Source organism: Sphaeramia orbicularis, chromosome 19, assembly GCF_902148855.1.
Source record: "Sphaeramia orbicularis chromosome 19, fSphaOr1.1, whole genome shotgun sequence".
Classification (NCBI taxonomy): Eukaryota; Metazoa; Chordata; class Actinopteri; order Kurtiformes; family Apogonidae; genus Sphaeramia; species Sphaeramia orbicularis.
The window spans coordinates 52,329,649-52,354,873 of NC_043975.1; the positions used below are offsets into that span (position 1 = coordinate 52,329,649).

General features: G+C 39.0%; 1 protein-coding gene across 1 annotated transcript in view; it reads right to left on the reverse strand.

Annotated features, from left to right (window-relative positions):
• Nucleotides 1-25,225, reverse strand: part of LOC115439493 (voltage-dependent T-type calcium channel subunit alpha-1G-like) — a 123,054-nt gene that overhangs the window by 25,401 nt on the left and 72,428 nt on the right. Inside the window, 4 exon segments of the mRNA XM_030163306.1 lie at nucleotides 615-680; nucleotides 11,929-12,084; nucleotides 14,807-14,921; nucleotides 23,889-24,074. Of these exon segments, the coding sequence (XP_030019166.1) occupies nucleotides 615-680; nucleotides 11,929-12,084; nucleotides 14,807-14,921; nucleotides 23,889-24,074 (523 nt within the window).

The window sequence follows — 25,225 nt, forward strand, 5'->3', positions numbered from 1 at the left end:
GTCCATATTTGTCTCTGTATTTGTTCTTTCATCACCATTTAGTATTAACTCTGTATCTGTTTACCTGTTTCATGTATTTGTCCCTTGGCTGTTTATTGTAAAGTGTCTTTGAGTACTTAGAAAAGCGCTATCTAAAACGATGTATTAGTTTTAGTATTTTTGGTAAAAGGATGGTTTGTAAATGTAAACACTTTCATGTAATTTACTCATTTTCGCAGAAAAGCGGAGAAAAATGTGTGTTTGTCACCATTATATAACATAATGACAGTATTTTCCTGGGTGGACTGGTCCACTTCAGACTGTTGGCTTGTATGTGGAACCTGAACCAAAAAGCTTTGGACACTTTGACTGTTCATATCATCACTGTCGTTTTTTGCATTTCACAATTCATCCCATAAACCGGGTCGGACCAGGCCACATGTCTGACCCCCCTGCTCCTGGACTTGACTAGTGTTGGTGTTGTTCATTTAACACATGAAAGAAGAAACTGCTGAGACATCTGTGACGTTCTCTCCAAAGGCTCTGAGGGTAAATGCAGGGACGACGGGGGGGGTGGGTGGGGGTTATGTGGTTAAATGAGGGGAGGCGGGGCAGCGCTGCAGTGCTGTACATACCCCTGAGTCTACAGGAAGCTGAATTAGGCTCAGCTGGGCATGCAAGTCCTCCCGCTTGGACACTTCCTGGAAGTGGAAGCGACGGGTGCAGCGGACAAGAGAGGAAGAAGGCGCACAGAGGAAAAGAATCACAAAGGTAAGAGGTGGAACCACAGAACAGCAGAGCAGGAGAACGTTCCACGACATCCAGCCTGTTGGAACAGTTGGACTGGACCAGGCACCAGGGCCGGTCCTGGAGAGAGCTGTGCAATCCACCTCATAGAACACATCTGGACATGACATAGAACACATCTGGACATGACATAGAACATAGAACACATCTGGACATGACATAGAACATAGAACACATCTGGACATGACATAGAACACATGGACATGACATAGAACACATCTGGACATGACATAGAACATAGAACACATCTGGACATGACATAGAACTAGAAAACATCTGGACTGACATAGAACACATCTGGACATGACATAGAACACATCTGGACATGACATAGAACATAGAACACATCTGGACATGACATAGAACACATCTGGACATGACATAGAACACATCTGGACATGACATAGAACATAGAACCATCTGGACATGACATAGAACACATCTGGACATAACACATAGAACATAGAACACATCTGGACACATAGAACACATTGGACATGACATAGAACACATCTGTATTAGGGATGGGAAGATTTTCCAATACGTATCAATACGCCGACACGTGCGTGCTTGATCCCAGTGCAGCGGAACAGAAGCTGAGAGTGGATGGAAAGTTTGGAATGATATCACAACGCATCAGTTATTGAATGTTGTATTCCATCTGTTCAATAGAAATATAACTAACAGTCTAAGCTCCGCCCATGGACTGAGCATGTGCAGATGAATACTGTACTGAGCATGTGCAGATGAAAACTGTACTGAGCATGTGCAGATGAATACTGTACTGAGCATGTGCAGATGAATACTGTACTGAGCATGTGCAGATGAAAACTGTCCTGTGTGTATGTGAATGTGACAGACACAGAAGGAGGAGAACACGTGAGGATTATGAACGAGTACTTCTACTATATGTCCGTCATTAAATACTGCAGTACACACCACAGATACTCTAGTACAGACCACAGATACTGCAGTACACACCACAGATACTCTAGTACAGACCACAGATACTGCAGTACACACCACAGATACTGCAGTACACACCACAGATACTGCAGTACACACCACAGATACTACAGTACAGACCACAGATACTCTAGTACAGACCACAGATACTGCAGTACACACCACAGATACTCTAGTACACACCACAGATACTCTAGTACAGACCACAGATACTGCAGTACAGACCACAGATACTGCAGTACACACCACAGATACTGCAGTACAGACCACAGATACTGCAGTACAGACCACAGATACTGCAGTACACACCACAGATACTCTAGTACAGACCACAGATACTGCAGTACACACCACAGATACTCCAGTACACACCACAGATACTCTAGTACAGACCACAGATACTGCAGTACAGACCACAGATACTGCAGTACAGACCACAGATACTCTAGTACAGACCACAGATACTGCAGTACACACCACAGATACTGCAGTACACACCACAGATACTCTAGTACAGACCACAGATACTCTAGTACAGACCACAGATACTCTAGTACAGACCACAGATACTGCAGTACACACTACAGATACTCTAGTACAGACCACAGATACTGCAGTACAGACCACAGATATTGCAGTACAGACCACAGATACTGCAGTACAGACCACAGATACTGCAGTACACACCACAGATACTCTAGTACAGACCACAGATACTCTAGTACAGACCACAGATACTCTAGTACAGACCACAGATACTCTAGTACAGACCACAGATACTGCAGTACACACCACAGATACTCTAGTACAGACCACAGATACTGCAGTACACACCACAGATACTGCAGTACACACCACAGATACTGCAGTACACACCACAGATACTCTAGTACAGACCACAGATACTGCAGTACACACCACAGATACTCTAGTACAGACCACAGATACTGCAGTACACACCACAGATACTCTAGTACAGACCACAGATACTGCAGTACACACCACAGATACTCTAGTACAGACCACAGATACTCCTTAACCAGTCTCATACAGATCCAACAGTACATCCCATAATACCTTACCACAGGTGTCTCTTAACAGTGACAGAACCGTTTCTGTTTCACCTCATTATAAATGCATTTCCTTACAAAATGGATTCAGTGAGGGAACAAGAAGTTTAGTGTTAGAAACAAACAGAGAAACGACTTTGGAAACAAGTCCAAACTTTTCCATCGGACTGGATGTGAGACACGTGTTCTGAAACTGAACTGAAGACACTTTGGAAAAGTCATGTTCTGATTTGATGAATAATAATCAAACTCATGGAATTGCACTGCATTTTTTTTTACTGGAATGAATGGTGTTCAGTCAGAATGTACTGAATTACTTTGTATCATCATATGATATGTCAGATGGTTTGGGTGTGAATCGTACCGCATCGCCATGCCACACACGGATCTGTAATATATCGGATCGGAGAGGCTGTATCGACATGCATATTGTACCAGCCTGAAAACTAAGATTCCCAACCCTAATCTGTACATAACACATAGAACACGTGTATATAACACATAGAACACGTGTATATAACACATAGAACACATGTACATAACACATAGAACACATGTACATAACACATAGAACACATGTACATAACACATAGAACACATCTGTACATAACACATAGAACATATCTGTACATAACACATAGAACACGTGTATATAACACATAGAACACGTGTATATAACACATAGAACACGTGTATATAACACATAGAACACATGTACATAACACATAGAACATATCTGTACATAACACATAGAACACGTGTATATAACACATAGAACATGTGTATATAACACATAGAACACATGTGTACATAACACATAGAAAACCGTGTATATAACACATAGAACAACATGTACATAACACATAGAACACATCTGTACATACACATAGAACACGTGTACATAACACATAGAACACGTGTATATAACACATAGAACACATGTACATAACACATAGAACACATGTGTACATAACACAGAACACGTGTACATAACACATAGAACACATGTACATAACACATAGAACACATCTGTACATAACACATAGAACACATATACATAACACATAGAACACATGTACATTACACATAGAACACATCTGTACATAACACATAGAACACATTTGTATATAACACATAGAACAGGTGTACATAACACATAGAACACATCTGTACATAACACATAGAACACATGTACATAACACATAGAACACATGTACATAACACATAGAACACATGTACATAACACATAGAACACGTGTACATTACACATAGAACACATGTACATAACACATAGAACACATCTGTATATAACACATAGAACACGTGTATATAACACATAGAACACGTGTATATAACACATAGAACACATGTACATAACACATAGAACACATGTGTACATAACACATAGAACACGTGTACATAACACATAGAACACATGTGTATATAACACATAGAACACATGTACATAACACATGTACATAACACATAGAACACATGTACATAACACATAGAACAGGTGTACATAACACATAGAACACATCTGTACATAACACATAGAACACATGTACATAACACATAGAACACATGTACATAACACATAGAACCCATCTGTATATAACACATAGAACACGTGTACATAACACATAGAACACGTGTACATAACACATAGAACACATGTACATAACACATAGAACACGTGTATATAACACATAGAACACGTGTACATAACACATAGAACAGGTGTACATAACACATAGAACACATGTACATAACATAGAACACATGTACATAACACATAGAACAGGTGTACATAACACATAGAACACGTGTACATTACACATAGAACACGTGTACATAACACATAGAACACGTGTATATAACACATAGAACACATCTGTACATAACACATAGAACAGGTGTACATAACACATAGAACACATGTACATAACATAGAACACATGTACATAACACATAGAACACATGTACATAACACATAGAACAGGTGTACATAACACATAGAACACATGTTTACATAACACATAGAACACATGTACATAACACATAGAACCCATCTGTATATAACACATAGAACACATGTGTACATAACACATAGAACACATGTACATAACACATAGAACACATGTACATAACACATAGAACAGGTGTACATAACACATAGAACACATGTTTACATAACACATAGAACACATGTACATAACACATAGAACCCATCTGTATATAACACATAGAACACATCTGTACATAACACATAGAACAGGTGTACATAACACATAGAACACATGTTTACATAACACATAGAACACATGTACATAACACATAGAACACATGTACATAACACATAGAACAGGTGTACATAACACATAGAACACATGTTTACATAACACATAGAACACATGTACATAACACATAGAACACATGTACATAACACATAGAACAGGTGTACATAACACATAGAACACATGTTTACATAACACATAGAACACATGTACATAACACATAGAACCCATCTGTATATAACACATAGAACACATCTACAGTCTAAACGACGGTCTGAAAAAACACTTTTCACAAATATTTTTCATCATTTGGGCATCAGTTGCAAAAAGTTAAAGGAAAGACCATTTAATGAACGTAATAGAAACCAAATGTTCTCCGACCATTAGAAGGCCGAGGCGAAGCCCCCAACTCCCTTTACACCAGGGGTCTCAAACTCCACCTACCTGGGGGCCACTGGAGGTCCAGTCTGGGTCACATTAGGTGTTCCATACAAACAGACTTTCTTTGCTTCACTCACAGCTGTAACCTGCACTTTTTGATGAACCTGCCGTCATTGAACGCCTTTCATCTCTCTCTCCACACAGCTGCTTCATTCTCTGTGTTTGCTTTCTTGAATAAATCCTGTTTCCTCAACAGACATGTTTTCAGACTGGTGAGCCGCTTCTTTCTCTCCTCTCCCTGGTATTCTGTAAACTCCTCAGCCTGTCTACTTGAGTAATGACGTCAGACGTCGTACTCCTTAAACACCTCACCTTCTTCTGTGCATATCAGACACATAAGGGCACCCCTGAGCTCCACAACAACAAATATTCTGTCTCCCACTTTTTCTGACATTGCCTGCGCTCGTTGCCAACTTTTCTCTTCAGGCTTTGACAGAGGCCTGAGTGGAACTGGCTGATGGCAGATATTTTCCGTCCACTTGGTGTCACTCTGGAACATGTTTCAACTGAGCAGCTAACGATCAGACTTCCCCGGTGCTCTGTGGTGGTCTAGCTTGACAACCGTTGTCAACAAATGCCACCGGAAGCTGTTACCAGACTATCTATGGTAGCCCATAAGTGATAAAAATAAATCAAATACAAGCGTGGCAGGACTCAGCAAAAAGCTGTGTTTGAATAGTACATGTGGGCCGCACTCACACTGAACTAGGGTCCCACAGAATATCATCTGCAGGCCTCAGCTGTCCCCTGGGCTGTGAGTTTGAGACCCCTGTTTTCGACCGTCAGATTAATTACTGCCAAAATAATGTGGAGACTATTAAAGTAAATAGGTCTTCCTAGATGGAATAATTGGATATTATTAGTAGGTTTGGTTTTGAAGCCTTTTGTATGTGCTCAACACAGGACTTTCCATTTTAAACACATGTTTCCAACGCATGTGGACATAGTCAACCATCTGACATGACTCTACTTCTACTGGGCAATGTGGGTAAAAAAAAAAAACAAAAAAAAGATAATAATGCCAGTTAACAAAGGTGTGTGACCCAGCTGTCTTCCAGTGAGCCACATTTCATTCTTTTCTGTGTTTGGGTCTGAAGTCCAACACCAACAGTGGGCTGTTGGCAGGTTTGAAGAGCACTTTGGACTTCTGTTCCCTATGAGAGTGGAATTATAACAACAGTGTGGAGCGGCCAAGATGTTTTAAACACAGCATAAACAGTACAGAACCCAAACTAACCCTGTTCAAGCCTCATATGGTCATTTTACAATCAGATATTCTACCACTGCATTACACAAAACGTCATGTTTGTCTACACAGGTAACCTCTGATTGGTGAATTAATGTTTATATAACTCACCTGTTTAGATTATATCAACACAAAAAACTCTGAGGGGTCGTCCCCCACAGCCCACTCCACAATTAAACACTTTGGAAAACGAATAAATCAACAAAAAGAATAATTACAGTCCCTGGAATAATTTAGTGTTATTAGCTGATGTTACCATGAATATGCATTCAATTATATGGTCTTCCCACTAGCCTGCTAATCAGCTCAGCTAGTGTTTATATGGGTTCTATATTCCATGACTTTCATGTTACTGGTATCAAACACATTTATTCAGAAGCTGAAATAAAAGGCCTGTTTTGTCAGACTGTTAGTGAATGTGGTCGGGGTTTCAACCCTCATTCTTCTCCAAACTCGTTTCCAAATTCTATCCATAAAACCCAAATGATGGTGATCACTGACCATGACATGGAAATACCTGTATGAGGGTATGAGACCTTGGATTGCACAGCTCTGTCAGAACATCTCCCCCAGATCACAAAGTGCAACAGCTGCACTTGTGGAATTCAGCCACTGCAATGACTTAAAAGCACGAAGAGCCTGAGAAGTTAGTAGTTAGAGCAGAACAAGCACAGCCGTGTGTGTGTGTGTGTGTGTGTGTGTGTGTGTGTACATGGACACATAATTGTATATACCTCCGCTGCAGGTTTGTGTGTCTAACATATGTTCATTGTCTCCATCAGAGGTACAATAAAACATGCCTTTGCGTCTCCCTTCTATTCGTAGGTCTTTGTAAAGTCACAGTGCGTCTCTCTCTCTGCAGCAGGTATTGAACTCCATCACATGAACACACTTTCTCTGACAGAAACACATGGATGATAAGACCGAGCGTAGGATGGATGACGATATGTGGATAATGAAACCATGAAAATAAGACCTGGACTAGCCTACCTTTATTCCTCCCCTTTATACCCAGGGGGAACATGGACATTCAACTACTCCACACTGTGTGTTTGTATCTTGGCTCCAGAGGCGTACAGCTCCCCTAGCTCAGCTCACGTCATTCAAGCACCCGTTACCTAGCAACACTGATGCAGGGAAAGTTTGGCTGACTAAAAATAAACTTAGAGCCTGTAGAAAAGGATGTAAAGTTGGAAAAAAAGGAGAAAGAGAATGAATCTGACAGCTCTGTGATAATACAGCAGAGCAGAGGTGGAGAATAAAAGACAAACTAGCAGACCTGGAGCTTTGTACAGATGAAGGGCTGGGAATGTCTCCTCTTTAGCACTAAACACTAATTACATGTACATTAAACAGGAAAGTGACATTATGAATTCATACCTTCTCAAATGTACAAAATCTGAATCCTGACGTCTACAGTAAAAACTGGTGTTGATAGGACATGAGCTGTGCTACCAGCTGCAAAATGTTATCCTCGAAAGTTTAACTATCAATTATGTGTGTCAGTATTTTCAATATAATACTGAGTTTTTAGTTAAAAAAAAAAAAAAAAGCAAACAAAAGAGTATTCTGACTATGACAGCACAAGCCTTTTTTTAGCCACAGAGCACAAAGACCACATCCCAGTGGACAGGAGTGGATGATGTTATTGCATGTTTCTGCAGACCACAGGTACATATGATTTCAAAGGCGTTTGTCTTTAGTCACATCCACTAAATAACTAATACTATTATCAATACAGATGGAGTTGGCTGGCCTGGATGTCAAAATTATATATATATATATATATATATATATATATATATATATATATATATATATATATATATATATATATAAAGCCACCTGAGGCAAGCATCCATTTGTGGAGTTTTTACTACAAGTATATATTCATGTTGACCTGAGACTGCAGCTCACATTCAGACTCCCACTGAGTTTTAAGATGTAGTTCTTTAAAACTGCTTTGTTCAGGGTTCAAAATATTGTGGTCTGGTGTTTTACCCAACCCTGATGAAGTGGAACCGATGCCTGAAACCCTCAGCACAAACATTTCTGTTACTTGGAAATTATATTATTACAATTTAAATACTGAATCAATTAGCTGAAATGAAATATAATACAGGTAGCATTAGATAGATAGATAGATAGATAGATAGATAGATAGATAGATAGATAGATAGATAGATAGATAGATAGATAGATAGATAGATAGATAGATAGATAGATAGATAGATAGATAGATAGATAGATAGACAGACAGATAGATGATGATGACATAAAGGGTCATTTGTACAGAAAAGGCTGAACCCCTGCTCCAGACCTGTCAGTAGGTGGTGTGTGACTTCCTGTTGACAGGATTTGAAGGCTCTTCCTGCTGACACTGATGGTGAATACCTGAGGAAGGATTCCTTCCCTGAATTCCTCTGTCTGTTGTATTTCTTCTCATCTTGACCTTCATGTATAGACTTCATGTGGCCTCAGATGTGCTGTCAGTGCCTCTGCTCTTCCAGTCTGATCCCTTCATAATACTGCTGATATTTGTGGAATAGGAGAAGCCCATTCCAGTGATTCTACATCTGATGGGCCTGTCATCCCCTTTCTTCCACATCTATTCTCTCCCAGGAGCCAAGAACATCCAGATCAAAGCCTAGGGTTGTCACCTCTTAAAGAAGGAATAAAAGACGAGCAGTCTGCACATTTATCCTCTCATCCTGTCTCACCCTCAACATTTGACTCTGTCCAAGTCAAACAAAGCTGTGTTTACTCCAGATCAGCGCAGCGGTGGCTCCTCACAGAGCTGAAAATGAGCAGAGAGCGCTCTCCAGACAAAACACACATGAATCCACCTCTCATTGCACTGTCTCATGTTCTTATTGGCTGTATTTGCACTATTTACTGGGATATTTTCTAGAGACTTTTTGCATTTTAAGGGCCTGATTTACTAAGATTGCAAAAACAGATGCACATTTGCTTGCTTGGGCTAAAAAATGCACATGCTGTTGATTTGTGTGCCACGAGTGATCAACTAAGTTTGCCTGTGCAGATGACAACAGGTGCAAAGTCTTGGAGACTGCCCTACTTAACCTCCTGAGACCCAGGAAATGTCAACAAAGTACCAGCTGTTTTTGTTTTTCATTCCATCAGTGCCTATATAGGAAACATCAGGATGCAACAGTTTTTTCACATGAAACTTTTCACATTTGTATGGAATGTCCTTTGTGGTGGACAGTTTTCTTTTCTTTTTTTTGTATAAAGTTGTGAAACTCTTGTCCACAAATGTGGATAGAAAACCCCCCTAATGTCGGTACGTATTTTTAATCACAATCATCAGATCAAGTGGACACTTAGCCTTTTCTCCAATAGTCCCGTATGGTGTGGGGGGGCATACGTCTGAATTCTTTTTTCTTCTGTTATTCCAAAAATGTTGATGCTGGCAGAACAGATTCGTTCTCTGTGTTGCCTTGGGTCGGGCCTATGTCGCCTCCTTCCACAACAACTGCAGCTGTGTCAGTTCAAACCTGCCTTTCAGACCTGCTAAATGTAGACACAAAATCAGCCACCGCTGCCAGTTTCAGGTTGGTCAGTCACATGGTGTGCACTAGTTAAATATTTGCATTTACTCCAACCAATAATTTGGCATGTTCTGGCAGAAACGCCATACTGCATATTAATCAATGCAAACACACTAAATGGGTCATGCAAGCTATTCTATTCTATTCTATTCTATTCTATTCTATTCTGTTCTATTCTATTCTATGCCAGTAACCAGGTATGTGAACATGAAGCCAAAGGAGGAAGAAGACAAGGCTGAAGTCTGGTTGGACCACCATAGTTTTCTTTGGATGTTTCATTTCTGTCAGGACTGCTTTGGCAAATCCACAAAACATAATGAGGACGATGTGGGCGAAAAGAGTGAGAATAAAAGGAAGATGAGGATGACTGCGAAGATAGTGGGAATGAGTGGGGGACATGGGAAGAGGAAGATGAAGATGAAGAGGAGGAGAAGATGAAAGCGCCAGTGACTGGTGTGTTCGAACCCACTGCAGAGAGCACAACCACACATGTACATGAGTGCTAATGGGAGTTTGAAAGTGTGTGTGTGTGTTCATATTATATGTGTATATCTGCAAAAACACACAATCATGTTGACTAACTTCGACGTCTGCAGTAGATCAGCCTCAAAGATCATATTTAGAAAAACTAGCAGGGTCGAATTATACGATACGACAGCGTAATTGGGCCACATAAGAAAATAAAAAATGCATGTCACTACGAGAATAAAGTGGTTATTTAACGAGAATAAAGTTGTAGTTTTAAAAACATTATTTAATGAGAATAAAGTTGTTATATTTCAAGAATAAAGTCATAATATAATGAGAATTAAGTTGTACCAACTCACTGAATAATGTGGAACTGTGAACATTCAGTTCAGTTCTTCTTTCATCTGTGGTTCAGACTCAAAGGTCAAACACTGAGTCTGTCCTCCATCCACACGTTCGTTTAAGGACTGTGAAGACAGTTTGAACACATTTGGGTTTGTTCTCAGAACTGAACTGATTTGTGTTAGATGTCCTCTTATGTTTAGGACAAACTGCTGCAGTGTTGGTCTGTAGGACTACCAGTGGAAACAGCAGAACTGAACACAGAGGGGTTGAGTTCCTGAACAAACTGGATTCCACTGTGAGTTTATAAGTCCAACAGAAGGAAAAGGATCTGCTTCACTCCTGTCCTTCACTGTAAAACTGGAAACTGTCGAATTTTCAAAATATTATGAGTTTAATCTCATAAAAGTACAGCTTTATTCTTGTTAAATAATGACTTTATTCTTGTTAAATAATGACTTTATTCTCGTTAAATAATGAGTTTTTTAAAAACTACGACTTTATTCTCGTAGTGAAAAACGTTTTTATTTTCGTACATGGCCCTAATACGCTGTCGTAATACGAACAGTATCTATAACATGTTTCACTTCCAACAGAAATAATTCACATTAAATCTGAGTAATAATAATAATAATAATAATAATAATAATAATAATAATAATGCAAAACTAAACAAAGTATAAAAGGATTTGCTCCATAGTTTTCACAGACAATAGCTTGAGCGGACAGTTTCATGTTACCTCAGTCTGGAAGCCTTCCACCAGGATGGCCACCAACAGGTTGAAGAGGACGTAGTTTCCAAAGGTCATGAGAGCGATGAAGTAGAGCGCGGCCACAGGCGTGGTGGACGCCATGCCGTTGTACAAAACCTTATTCCAGTCCTCCTGAGTTAGGATCTAGACCAAAGCACAGGGAAAAGAGGAGCAGAGGGTTTACCCAGGCATCCTGTGGCTTATAGGAGCTGCATGGAGGACCTGAAATCTGAAAGACAAAGACCTAAAAGGATTCTTCGACAGTTTAGAACAAAGAGCTGTGAGCTTCTGTCCACCATGCCTGTGTGCTGGATTAGGAACTCAGACAGGATGGGGGGGGGGGGGTCACTCTGTCTTTCACTCATGGAGAGAAAACCAAGACCATGGGGCCTTCCACCAAAGTGTCAGAAAGTGATGAGAACTGTTGGGAAACAACATGTAAAGTCAAAGACAGTGAGTGTGTGTTCACCAGTGGAAACGAGTGTAAATGCAGTCTGATGATGAAATGACACATGTGACACGTGTAAGTATACATATATTATGGGATGTTATTATCCCACACACATGTGACACGTGTAAGTATACATATATTATGGGATGTTATTATCCCATACACATGTGGCAAATGTAGGTAACTTTATTGTTCTTATTTATCTGTTTTGTTTATTTATGTATTTTGTTGTTTTTAATTGTAAGGCTTTTTAATCTATCTTGTATTTTATTCTTTTATTTGGTTTTTATTTATTCTTCTTTATAGTACTTTTTTTTTCGTACAGTTTCTATGTCTTTAAATCTATTCTGTATTTTCTTCTTCTATTTTGGTTTGAATTCTTCTTCTGTACAGCCCTTCGGTCCACTGCAGTTGTTTTAAAGTGCTTTATAAATAAAGTTGGATTGGATAGGTATTCATATATTCTAGGATGTTATTATCCCATACATATGTGGCATATGTAGGTATTATGGGATGTTATCATCTTTCTGAAGTTGTCGTTGTTTTAATAGACTGCTTCAGACTAAACTGGGACAGTTCAGACTTTTTGAACGATTCCAAACAGATCTTAACAACACAAACTGAAACAGAAAACAGATCTGGGGTTTTCCTTATGTTTCTGTTTGGTAAGAAAAGGTCTACGTAAAGAGTATACAAGGGGTTGATTATCTTTATTATTATTAAAGAGTATATAAGGGTTTGAACATCTTCTTAGTAGTAGGATTATAATGTTTAAGTCTTGTCAGTATCAGTGTCAAAATACTGTTGGGCCTAAAGTTCAGGCTTTTCTGAACCCTCAGAAACTCTGATGTGGTCCTCATGAACTTCATGGACCTCATGTACTTTATGTACTTTACTTTATGTACTTCATGTACTTTACTTTATGTACTTCATGTAGGTTTTCAGTACACATGTCAGTCCAGTGTTCTCAACATGCTGATACTTTACATGGATCCTGGTTATTTTTCAGTCAATTATGAAGAGTTCTTATATTAAGGGTGATAAATATACTGCATATTTTATGGAGAGGTTGATTTGATTTATTTATTTATTTATTTCAAACATGCAAAGAAAAAACAATAATAAAACAAAATAAACAAAATAAAACATTTAAATGGACAGAATCTCTCTTCAGCACATATAAGTCTGAATATTGCATGGTCAAAAAGGAGTAGGAAGAAGTCTAAACTGATTTAATCCAACCCCTCAGTGCTTTTACACCTTTATCACTAACTTAATATAAGAATCCAACTATACTATTTTCCTAATTTTAGCATCGAACCACATCTAATCCATCCTGCAGTAACTGAATCATTCACACCAGTCTGTTCATGTCAGTGCAGTCGTACAAACAGACTCAACAGTTCAACCATTTTCTTCACTAATTCCAGCAGATTTATCAGTACAACATCATCCAGAAACAAACAGAACTCAGTGTCTTTATTAAAAACTGGACCTCTCAAGAATAATTTTTTATATCTTTTTTTAAACTGAATTATGTTTGATATTTGTTTGATCTCCACACACAGTTTTCCTCCACAGGTGGTCATACAGAAACTTTTGAACCTAGTGCGTACTTTATGAATCTGTAAATTTAATTTTCCCCTTAAATCATAGCCTCCCTCTCTTTCACTAAATATTTCTTGAATATTGCCCATCAGTCAGTTATTCTTTGCTTTATACAGTATTTGAATAGTTTTGAACTCCACAAGGTCAATGAGTTTTACAGTTTTAGATAAAGGTAAAAATAGTGGATTTGTGTTCACCAAAACCAACATTGTGATTGATTCTTGTTGCTCTTTTTTGCAGCAGAAACAGTGTGTGTAATGAACTTGCATATGTATTTCCCTATACCTCCAAACAGTCACTTAAATAGGGTAAGATCAATGAATTATACAAAATCTGAAGTGATTTTATTGTTGAAGGCTGAATGTCGGACGTCACTGTGGGCCATTTCCACTAATTCAAGGTGACATGATAGAAGATGCAAAAGTTTGTATTTAAAAATGGAAATGAGTTGAGTGTAAAAACTGAGGGAGATGGATAATGGAGAGGCAAAGGAGGGGAGAGAGTGGAGAGAATATCTGATTGGATCTATTCGATTTCTTCAGGAGGATGCTGCCTTTTCAGCCTGTGACTGGGGACAGGTTTAGACAGTGACAACCCAGCAGGAGTCACTGCTCAAGGGCACTTGGGTAGGTACACTTTGATCCCACAGAGACTTGAACCTTCCTGATGGTGGATGAATTCACATCCCTATCGGTCATCCACGCCGCTGACCTTTGATGAACTCCACCCACTGTGAAGTGGCGCCACAGCCCAGGGAGTCCTGAAGATGAACAGAGCAGAAGAAGAGAGAAAAGCACCAGCGCTCACCTGGAAAACTGTGACGATGGCCCAGAGGAGAGAGTCAAAGTTCTTCCTGTCTGGCAGAGTGTCTCCATCCCTCTCAGAACCAAACTTACAACCGAACAGATGCATTCCAAGGATACTGACACAGGAAAACAGACAAACAGGAAATGAACAGTCAGTATTTACAGATTTAAAAATCACACCAACCCATTAAAGCAGGTCTGTCCAACTCCTGTCAGTTCAGTTCCACATTCAGCTGAATCTGATCTGCAGTGGGCCCAACCAGGAAAATAACAACAGAATTATATAGAAATAAGGTCAACTCCAAACTTTTCTCTGTTTTAGAGCGAAAAAAGTACATTTACATTATGAACAGGTTTCCATCTACAAACTATCCTTTCAAAAGATGTGAATAACATGAACAAACTGAAAAAAATCAGTGTAATTTGAACACTATTCTGCCTCAGTTTATCATTTCCACATGTACATTAGAACGTACAGATCCCAGTGGATCTACAAACACACACAACATTTCAGAACAGACAGAATATTGGTAAAATTGTACTGACTTCTCTTAAGACATTTCAGGTTGTTCATATTTGTTCAGTTTATTCACATTTTTTCCAAAATTAAACTTTGTTTTAGTTTAAATACATGAAAATATTTACATTTACAAAGAGAAACACTGTCAGTTGTCATTATTTCTCTGTTCTTCTGACAGTATTGGACTGGTCCTGCCCACTGCAGATTGAACTGCTCTGAATGTGGAACCTGAAATGAAAGGATTGTTCACATCTTTAGTGTAATTTTTGCATTTCTCAAATTCCTCCCTTCCTCTTCTGTTCTATTCTATTCTATTCTATTCTATTCTATTCTATTCTATTTGGGTCAGGGTTATGAGTGACGTTATCGTTTACATTGTGTTTCAGCCATACAGAAAGTTTCAAATTGATTCTAAAACATGCATATTGTCCAAACAGTTCTTCCATTATAATCCTAAATCTAGTTTAGGGTTAGGGTTAGGGTTAGGAGTTGGAGCATGGCTCCAGCCTAACTTTGACCCTAAAGTGGACCTGTGAAGGAGGAGACCATCCGCAGAATGGTCCAATCAGCATCCAGATCCTGGTCACAGAAGGTACCTTTTCCAGTAGGACCGTTTTCTTGTTTGTGTGATTTTCTTTTTCTTGTGTGTGGGTCTCTGTTTTTTTTTTTTTTCTTGTTTGTGTGAGTTTCTTGTGTGTGTGTGTGTGTGTGTGTGTTTTCGTATTTGTGTGAATTTCTTTTTTGTGTGTGTGCTTTTTTTTTTCTTGTTTATGTGATTTTTTTTTTCTTGTGTGCCTCTCTTCTTCTTGTGTACTTTGTGATTTGTCGCTGTGGTTTGCCCTCCAGGGCCACCGTAGGGACACAGATATTTTCTTCTTACTAATGGGGAGAAAAAATTAAATATTTACCCCAATAGTTTGCTGCTTTCTTAGTGTTTCCAAACTGTCAGACATTTTCACCACCTGTTACTGTCAGTAATCATCCAGTGATGCTGTCCATGGTCCTGAACTGAACCTGGCATGAACACGTCGGTCTGACTCATGGTTGGACCCGCTCTAAACTCCAGTGGATTTGTTGCATGACAGTGGTCTGTTCAGGCTGTTTGTCCAACTCTAGGTTAGTGTGTTGGAACGTCATCATCATGTCAAAGTACATCATTTAAGATTAGAATATGTTAATCCAGTATCAAATTGAATTAATTAGTCCCTTTACTAACATTTAACTGTAGTTGTAGTTATTTCATCAGAATTAAATGTGACCAGCTGAATATATCACTCACTTGAATAAAACTTTCTGTTCAGATTGTATGTAATTCTTACCATCATTTTGCCCTGGGCCCTTTAAAAGGGTGTCATAGTGGTGAAGTGGTAGAACACAGGTGTCAAACATGCGCCCCAGGGGCCAAATTTGGCCCTCCAAAGGGTCCAGTCCGGCCCTTGGGATGAATTTGTGAAATGCAAAAATTACACTAAAATATGAACAATCCTTTCAGTTCAGGTTCCACATTCAGAGCAGTTCAATCTGCAGTGGGCAGGACCAGTCAAATACTATCAGAATAACAGAGAAATAATGACAACTCCAAATTTTTCTCTTTGTAAATGTAAATATATTCATTCATTTACACTAAAACAAAGTATAATTTCGCAAAAAAATGTGAATAAACTGAACAAATATGAACAACCTGAAATGTCTAAAGAGAAGTCAGTACAATTTTAATAAGATTCTTCCTGTTATTAAATGTTTTGTGTGTTTGTAGATCCACTGTGATCTGTAAGTTATAATGAACATGTGTAAATGATAAACTGAGGCAGAATAGTGTTCAAATTACACTGATTTTTTCAGTTTGTTCATGTTATTCACATCCTTTGAAAGGATAGTTTGTGGATGTAAACCTTTTCATAATGTAAATTTACTCTTTTTGCTCTAAATCGTAGAGAAAAGTTTGGAGATGACATTATTTCTATATTATTCTGTTATTATTTTACTGGTTTGGTCCATTGCAGATCAAGTTTAGCTGAATGTGGAACTGAACTAACATGAGTTTGACAGCCCTGTGGTAGAAGAAGTGGTGAAGTGGTAGAAGAAGTGGTGAAGTGGTAGAAGAGGTGGTGAAGTGGTAGCTGGGACCGGCTCCAACAGCCCATCAGAGCTGTCAGACCCATCAGATCCATTTTAGGGTCAAAGTTAGGTTAGAGGCATGACATCCTGCGTATGACGTCCTGCCATGGAGCAATCCATGGCTCCAACCTAACTTTGACCCTAGAGTGGACCTGTGAGGAGGAGACCGTATGCAGGATGTCATTTATGCCAGTGGGTGGTCCCTTAATCAACAGAATCATGACACCCTTTTAAAGGGCCCAGGGCAAAATGATGGTAAGAATTACATACAATCTGAACGGAAAGTTTTATTCAAGTGAGTGATATATTCAGCTGGTCACATTTAATTCTGATGAAATAACTACAACTACAGTTAAATGTTAGTAAAGGGACTAATTAATTCAATTTGATACTGGATTAACATATTCTAATCTTAAATGATGTACTTTGACATGATGATGACGTTCCAACACACTAACCTAGAGTTGGACAAACAGCCTGAACAGACCACTGTCATGCAACAAATCCACTGGAGTTTAGAGCAGGTCCAACCATGAGTCAGACCGACGTGTTCATGCCAGGTTCAGTTCAGGACCATGGACAGCATCACTGGATGATTACTGACAGTAACAGGTGGTGAAAATGTCTGACAGTTTGGAAACACTAAGAAAGCAGCAAACTATTGGGGTAAATATTTAATTTTTTCTCCCCATTAGTAAGAAGAAAATATCTGTGTCCCTACGGTGGCCCTGGAGGGCAAACCACAGCGACAAATCACAAAGTACACAAGAAAAAAAAACACACACACACAAAAGCAAATCACACAAACAAGAAAAAAACAGATACACACACAAGAAAATGAAAATTACACACACACAAAAAAGGTCCTACCGGAAAAGGTTGGTACCTGCCATGACCAGGATTTGGATGCTGATTGGACTGTCTGTCTGACAGGTGGGAACACCAGAAGTTTATACTTCTGTCAAACAGTGGTATAAGTGTGCCTGCATCCAAATAATCCCTGATCATTTCTTCAGTGGTAGTCGTACTTAAATATAAACTTCCAGTTTTCCCACCTGTCAGAAAGACAGTCCAGCCAGCATCCAGACCCTGGTCACGGCAGTTACTGTACCGACCTTTTCCAATAGGACCTGTTTACCTCCGCCAGGAGGTGTTCTGATCGCTTCGCTTTGTTTGTTTGCGTTTTTGTTTGTTTGTTAGCAGGATAACTCAAAAAGTTATGGACGGATTTCATGAAATTTTCAGGAAATGTTGATACTGGCACAAGGAAGAAATTATTAGATTTTGGTGGTGATGGGGGTGTGTGTGTGTGTGTGTGTGTGTGTTGGTCTGCCTTGGCGGAGGTCTGTGCTCTCCGAGTGCTTCTCTAGTTCAAATTATTATCAACCCTAACCCCCCTAACCCTATTAACCCTAACCTTCTAACCCTAACCCTAACCTCTAACCCAGATTCATATGTTTCAGATGCAACAGGCTCTTTAACCTGAACCTTTGACAGAGAGCACAAAGAGAATCCAGACCAGAACCACAGAGTATAGAACTGAACCACAGAATCTAGACCAGAACCACAGAGTATAGAACTGAACCACAGAATCTAGACCAGAACCACAGAGGATAGAACTGAACCACAGAATCTAGACCAGAACCACAGAGGATAGAACTGAACCACAGAATCCAGACCAGAACCACAGAGTATAGAACTGAACCACAGAATCTAGACCAGAACCACAGAGGATAGAACTGAACCACAGAATCCAGAATCCAGACCAGAACTACAGAGTACTGACCGGAACCACAAAGTCCAGACATGAACACTTTTGTGAATCTTGGACTTTACACAGACTCCCATCATCCACACAAGATCTGGACCAAAAACACATGTAAATCCCAGATGGACATTTATTGTGACATTTATTGTGACATTTATTGTGACACAGTGTTAGCATTTCATAGCGTAGAGGATATTCCACTGAATATGTCCTGTTATCAAAGCTAAACGTTATCTAGTGAAATACTGGGTTTTTTCTTGGATGTGTATTACACAGTCCAATCACTGTCTAAATACATACTAATTAAACATTCACACATAAAAATAGATCAGTGGAAATGTTACATGTAAGGGGGAAATAAAGACTGGAACACAACCAGACCTGTGCAAACTCAGGATAGTTGTACTATTGTTGTTTCTCATTATTTTTACGTATTATTTTTGAGTCCTGCCGACTGGATTACTCTGTGATACCCAACACAAGTGTTCAGCTGAGGTCAGTCACAATGCCAGCTGTTCAAGTGTCCTCTTGTCTTCACTTAGTGTGATCGCCTACTTTGAATTAAGTCGTCTAGTTTGAGATTTGAAGAGAAGGAACCTCAACTTTGAAGAAGTGTAAATACATGTGATAAAGATGAGCATAAGGGAGACGGAAAACACACTTAGATCATCCTCAGATGGACTCAGCTTGACCCTTCGAACACAGGCCTCATAAGGCATGTCATAAAGGAAGAAATGAAAGTAATAAAAGAAGAAGTGAATGTCATAAAGGAAGAAGTGAATGTCATAAAGGAAGAAGTGAATGTAATAAAAGAAGAAGTGAATGTAATAATGGAAGAAGTGAATGTCATAAAGGAAGAAGTGAATGTAATAAAAGAAGAAGTGAATGTAATAATGGAAGAAGTGAATGTCATAAAGGAAGAAGTGAATGTAATAAAAGAAGAAGTGAATGTAATAATGGAAGAAGTGAATGTCATAAAGGAAGAAGTGAATGTAATAAAAGAAGAAGTGAATGTAATAATGGAAGAAGTGAATGTCATAAAGGAAGAAGTGAATGTAATAAAAGAAGAAGTGAATGTAATAATGGAAGAAGTGAATGTCATAAAGGAAGAAGTGAATGTAATAAAAGAAGTGAATGTAATAATGGAAGAAGTGAATGTCATAAAGGAAGAAGTGAATGTAATAAAAGAAGAAGTGAATGTAATAATGGAAGAAGTGAATGTCATAAAGGAAGAAGTGAATGTAATAAAAGAAGAAGTGAATGTAATAATGGAAGAAGTGAATGTCATAAAGGAAGAAGTGAATGAAATAAAAGAAGAAGTGAATGTAATAATGGAAGAAGTGAATGTAATAAAGGAAGAAGTGAATGTAATAAAAGAAGAAGTGAATGTAATAATGGAAGAAGTGAATGTCATAAAGGAAGAAGTGAATGTAATAAAAGAAGAAGTGAATGTAATAATGGAAGAAGTGAATGTCATAAAGGAAGAAGTGAATGTAATAATGGAAGAAGTGAATGTAATAATGGAAGAAGTGAATGTAATAAAGGAAGAAGTGAATGTAATAAAAGAAGAAGTGAATGTAATAAAGGAAGAAGTGAATGTCATAAAGGAAGAAGTGAATGTAATAAAAGAAGAAGTGAATGTAATAATGGAAGAAGTGAATGTCATAAAGGAAGAAGTGAATGTAATAAAGGAAGAAGTGAATGTAATAATGGAAGAAGTGAATGTCATAAAGGAAGAAGTGAATGTAATAAAAGAAGAAGTGAATGTAATAATGGAAGAAGTGAATGTCATAAAGGAAGAAGTGAATGTAATAAAGGAAGAAGTGAATGTAATAATGGAAGAAGTGAATGTAATAATGGAAGAAGTGAATGTCATAAAGGAAGAAGTGAATGTAATAATGGAAGAAGTGAATGTCATAAAGGAAGAAGTGAATGTAATAAAAGAAGAAGTGAATGTAATAATGGAAGAAGTGAATGTAATAAAGGAAGAAGTGAATGTAATAATGGAAGAAGTGAATGTAATAATGGAAGAAGTGAATGTCATAAAGGAAGAAGTGAATGTAATAAAAGAAGAAGTGAATGTAATAATGGAAGAAGTGAATGTCATAAAGGAAGAAGTGAATGTAATAAAGGAAGAAGTGAATGTAATAATGGAAGAAGTGAATGTAATAATGGAAGAAGTGAATGTCATAAAGGAAGAAGTGAATGTAATAATGGAAGAAGTGAATGTAATAATGGAAGAAGTGAATGTAATCATGGAAGAAGTGAATGTAATAATGGAAGAAGTGAATGTAATAATGGAAGAAGTGAATGTCATAAAGGAAGAAGTGAATGTAATAATGGAAGAAGTGAATGTAATAATGGAAGAAGTGAATGTCATAAAGGAAGAAGTGAATGTAATAAAAGAAGAAGTGAATGTAATAATGGAAGAAGTGAATGTAATAAAGGAAGAAGTGAATGTAATAATGGAAGAAGTGAATGTAATAAAGGAAGAAGTGAATGTAATAATGGAAGAAGTGAATGTAATAATGGAAGAAGTGAATGTCATAAAGGAAGAAGTGAATGTAATAAAGGAAGAAGTGAATGTAATAATGGAAGAAGTGAATGTCATAAAGGAAGAAGTGAATGTCATAAAGGAAGAAGTGAATGTAATAAAGGAAGAAGTGAATGTAATAAGACATTGGCACTGGCGGTGTTATTGTGTTTGAACATGCAGTAAGTCTGTCTTTTATTCAGACACCAGTACTGAAGTTCAACTGCAGATAAAGGATCAATGAACAGGCTTCGTCTGAGTCAAGCTGGCAACTCTTCATTCAAATCAGGGGGTGTTTATTTATGCGCAGAAAAGGAAGTCTGTTACTTTGGTGTGTTTTTGGAAGTGCACTTACATAGGGTGAATTGTCCTACTGTGGACACTGCCTGACACTGACATTTACACTTTGCATTATACATTATTATGATCATTACATTACTATGTTGGCTTAACACTGCATTATACGACAGAAGTCCCAAATACAAAAATGTCCCACATTTGGGTAATTCACCCTACATGATTTTACAGAATAATACATGCCATGCTGCTGCAAATGTCACATGCTGTACGTTTCCATGACAACTGTTCTTCCTGGTTTAATCTGATTAAAGGTTGGATCCTATTTCAGATGTCCAGCGTAAACACCTTATTCCAGTTGAAACAGAACAGTTCAGATTAAATTTAAACCTGATTAAAGTCAGTGGTTTAATCCTCTTTTAACTGCGCTCTAAATTCTTCCTGGACATGTAAAGCCTTTATTCCGTTTGGACTTTATTCCTTCCATTCTGCACATGCTCAGTGTCTTGTCCTGTGGCGATGACGCACACATTCTGCGCTGGTGGAAGAATCTGCACTGCAGTCTAGTCTTCCCAAAACGTTCCAGTGGAATATTCTGATGGGATCTACCAGCCTGGAAAACCCTGAAGGAACAGTTCAACACTGGCTTTGGATTCATTCATTTGTCCTGAACTAATGAGTTCCACAAGTGGGACAAACAGTTTGAACTGCAGCCCTAACGTTAGCTTAGCTTAGCCTAGCTTAGCAGAATGGCTTCATTCCTCTGCTCAGACGTAGCCAGGCTTTTAGAGGTGATTTGTAGTATTTTAGGAGTGATGTGGGTCAGTTCAGTTCTCCCTAATCATTCCTTTAGTCCGCTGGGGTCAATATGATCACAAACTGAGGCTCAGATCATGGTCATGTGACTTACTGCAGGAAGAAAATCTGGGAAATAAAAACTAATGCAAAGCTAAAACGCTAAAGCAAAGCTAATTTAGCGCATGCATCCCTTCAACAAAAAGATTTTCCAACTTCCGTCAACACAACAGTCCACAGATTGTATGAGTGCAGTAAGTCGCACATCTGAAGAAATAATTAGAGAGAATCGGATTTGACAAAATCACTGACAAAAGATGACAAATCACCGTTAAAAAACTGGCTACGTGTGACCATGGAAATGCAGTGACTATGCTAAGCTAAGCTAACAGAAGGGCTAAGCTAAGCTAACAGAAGGGCTGCCAGAACCCAATAAACATTTCTCATGTAAACCTTTATTCAGGTTTAACATTTCCATGGAAACAGAAGAGAAAGTACTTTAGTTGTGGATTAATTTCTTCTGGAAAAATACATCGGATTTAAAAAACATTGTGGAACCGTACCCACAGTAAAATAATCCCAACACAGAGTCAGAAGCTTCCTGGTCCAGACTATTGGATGTGTTTGTCTGCATGTGCATTCTGGTCCTCTGGTTCTGTTGAGCACACACAAACTCGGCACAAAGCCTCTAATGTAGGCATATACGTCCATGACAGTCTTGTCATCCCACATCATCAGCTGATTCTTCCTGTCAGATGTCTGCAGTGATTACTGCCTCTCACTGCTCCCATGTCCACGTTATTGTGCACTTATCAAATAATTTACTTTCTTTTCACATCTTTGTGGCTTCGGTTTCATCTGCAGGATCTATTTCATGATCACTGATCCTCCTCTTTCTACTTTATCCATCTGGTTCTAGTTGAAATCTCTCTGTTGTTTTTATGAAGTGAATAAAAGTTCAGTTCATAAAAAGCCTTGAGAACAGTGAGAGCACCAAGTATACGTGGAAAAGGACAACAGGATGGAAGGTCATCCAGTCAAATGTTTCATACCTGAAGATGAAAATGAAGAGCATGAGCAGCATACAGAAGGTGGCCACGTTGTCCATGGTCTTCATTAGGACCACCAGCTGCCTCTGCAGGGCCGGCATGAAGCGGACCAGCTTCAGCACCCGCATCAGTCGGAAGGTCCTCAGCACTGACAGACCCCCACCCTGTTGACCCACGATCTCCCACACACTGTGGAAGGACACACATCTGTAAGAACTGAGGAGACGGACCGGATCCCACAACCAAACATTTGAAGATTTGAACAGTGACGCAACTGCAATTAAAATCATTCTAACCCAGAGACATTTGTTTGACATTAGTACTAGATGTGCCAGACAAAACAGAATATGTCACTTAAGTGATTTAACATGTAGTTGTGAGCAGACTTTTGATCCACTGTGTCACACCTGATGTTCAACAAAAAGCAACGGAAGTAAGTGACTCTGCAAAGACTGAAGATGTGTCAGAGTGGCTGCATACGCTAAGGGATGGAAGGTGGTCTGAGTAAACTCACTTAGACCACGTTAGGTGGTATGAATGTCAGAGTGGGCGCTATAAACATCAGAGTGGGTGTTACATACATCAGAGTGGGCGTTATAAACATCAGAGTGGGTGGTATAAACGTCAGAGTGGGCGTTATAAACGTCAGAGTGGGTGGTATAAACGTCAGAGTGGGTGTTACATACGTCAGAGTGGGCGTTATACACGTCAGAGTGGGTGGTATAAACGTCAGAGTGGGCGTTATAAACGTCAGAGTGGGTGGTATAAACGTCAGAGTGGGCGTTATAAACGTCAGAGTGGGTGGTATAAACGTCAGAGTGGGCGGTATAAACGTCAGAGTGGGTGGTATAAACATCAGAGTGGGCGGTATAAACGTCAGAGTAGGCGGTATAAACGTCAGAGTGGGTGTTACATACGTCAGAGTGGGCATTACAAACGTCAGAGTAGGCGGTATAAACGTCAGAGTGGGTGGTATAAACGTCAGAGTGGGCGTTATAAACGTCAGAGTGGGCGTTATAAACGTCAGAGTGGGTGTTACATACGTCAGAGTGGGCGTTATAAACGTCAGAGTGGGCGTTATAAACGTCAGAGTGGGCGTTACAAACGTCGGAGTGGGCATTACAAACGTCGGAGTGGGCGTTATAAACGTCGGAGTGGGCGTTACAAACGTCGGAGTGGGCGTTATAAACGTCGGAGTGGGCGTTACAAACGTCGGAGTGGGCGTTATAAACGTCGGAGTGGGCGTTACAAACGTCAGAGTGGGCGTTACAAACGTCGGAGTGGGCGTTATAAACGTCGGAGTGGGCGTTATAAACGTCAGAGTGGGCGTTACAAACGTC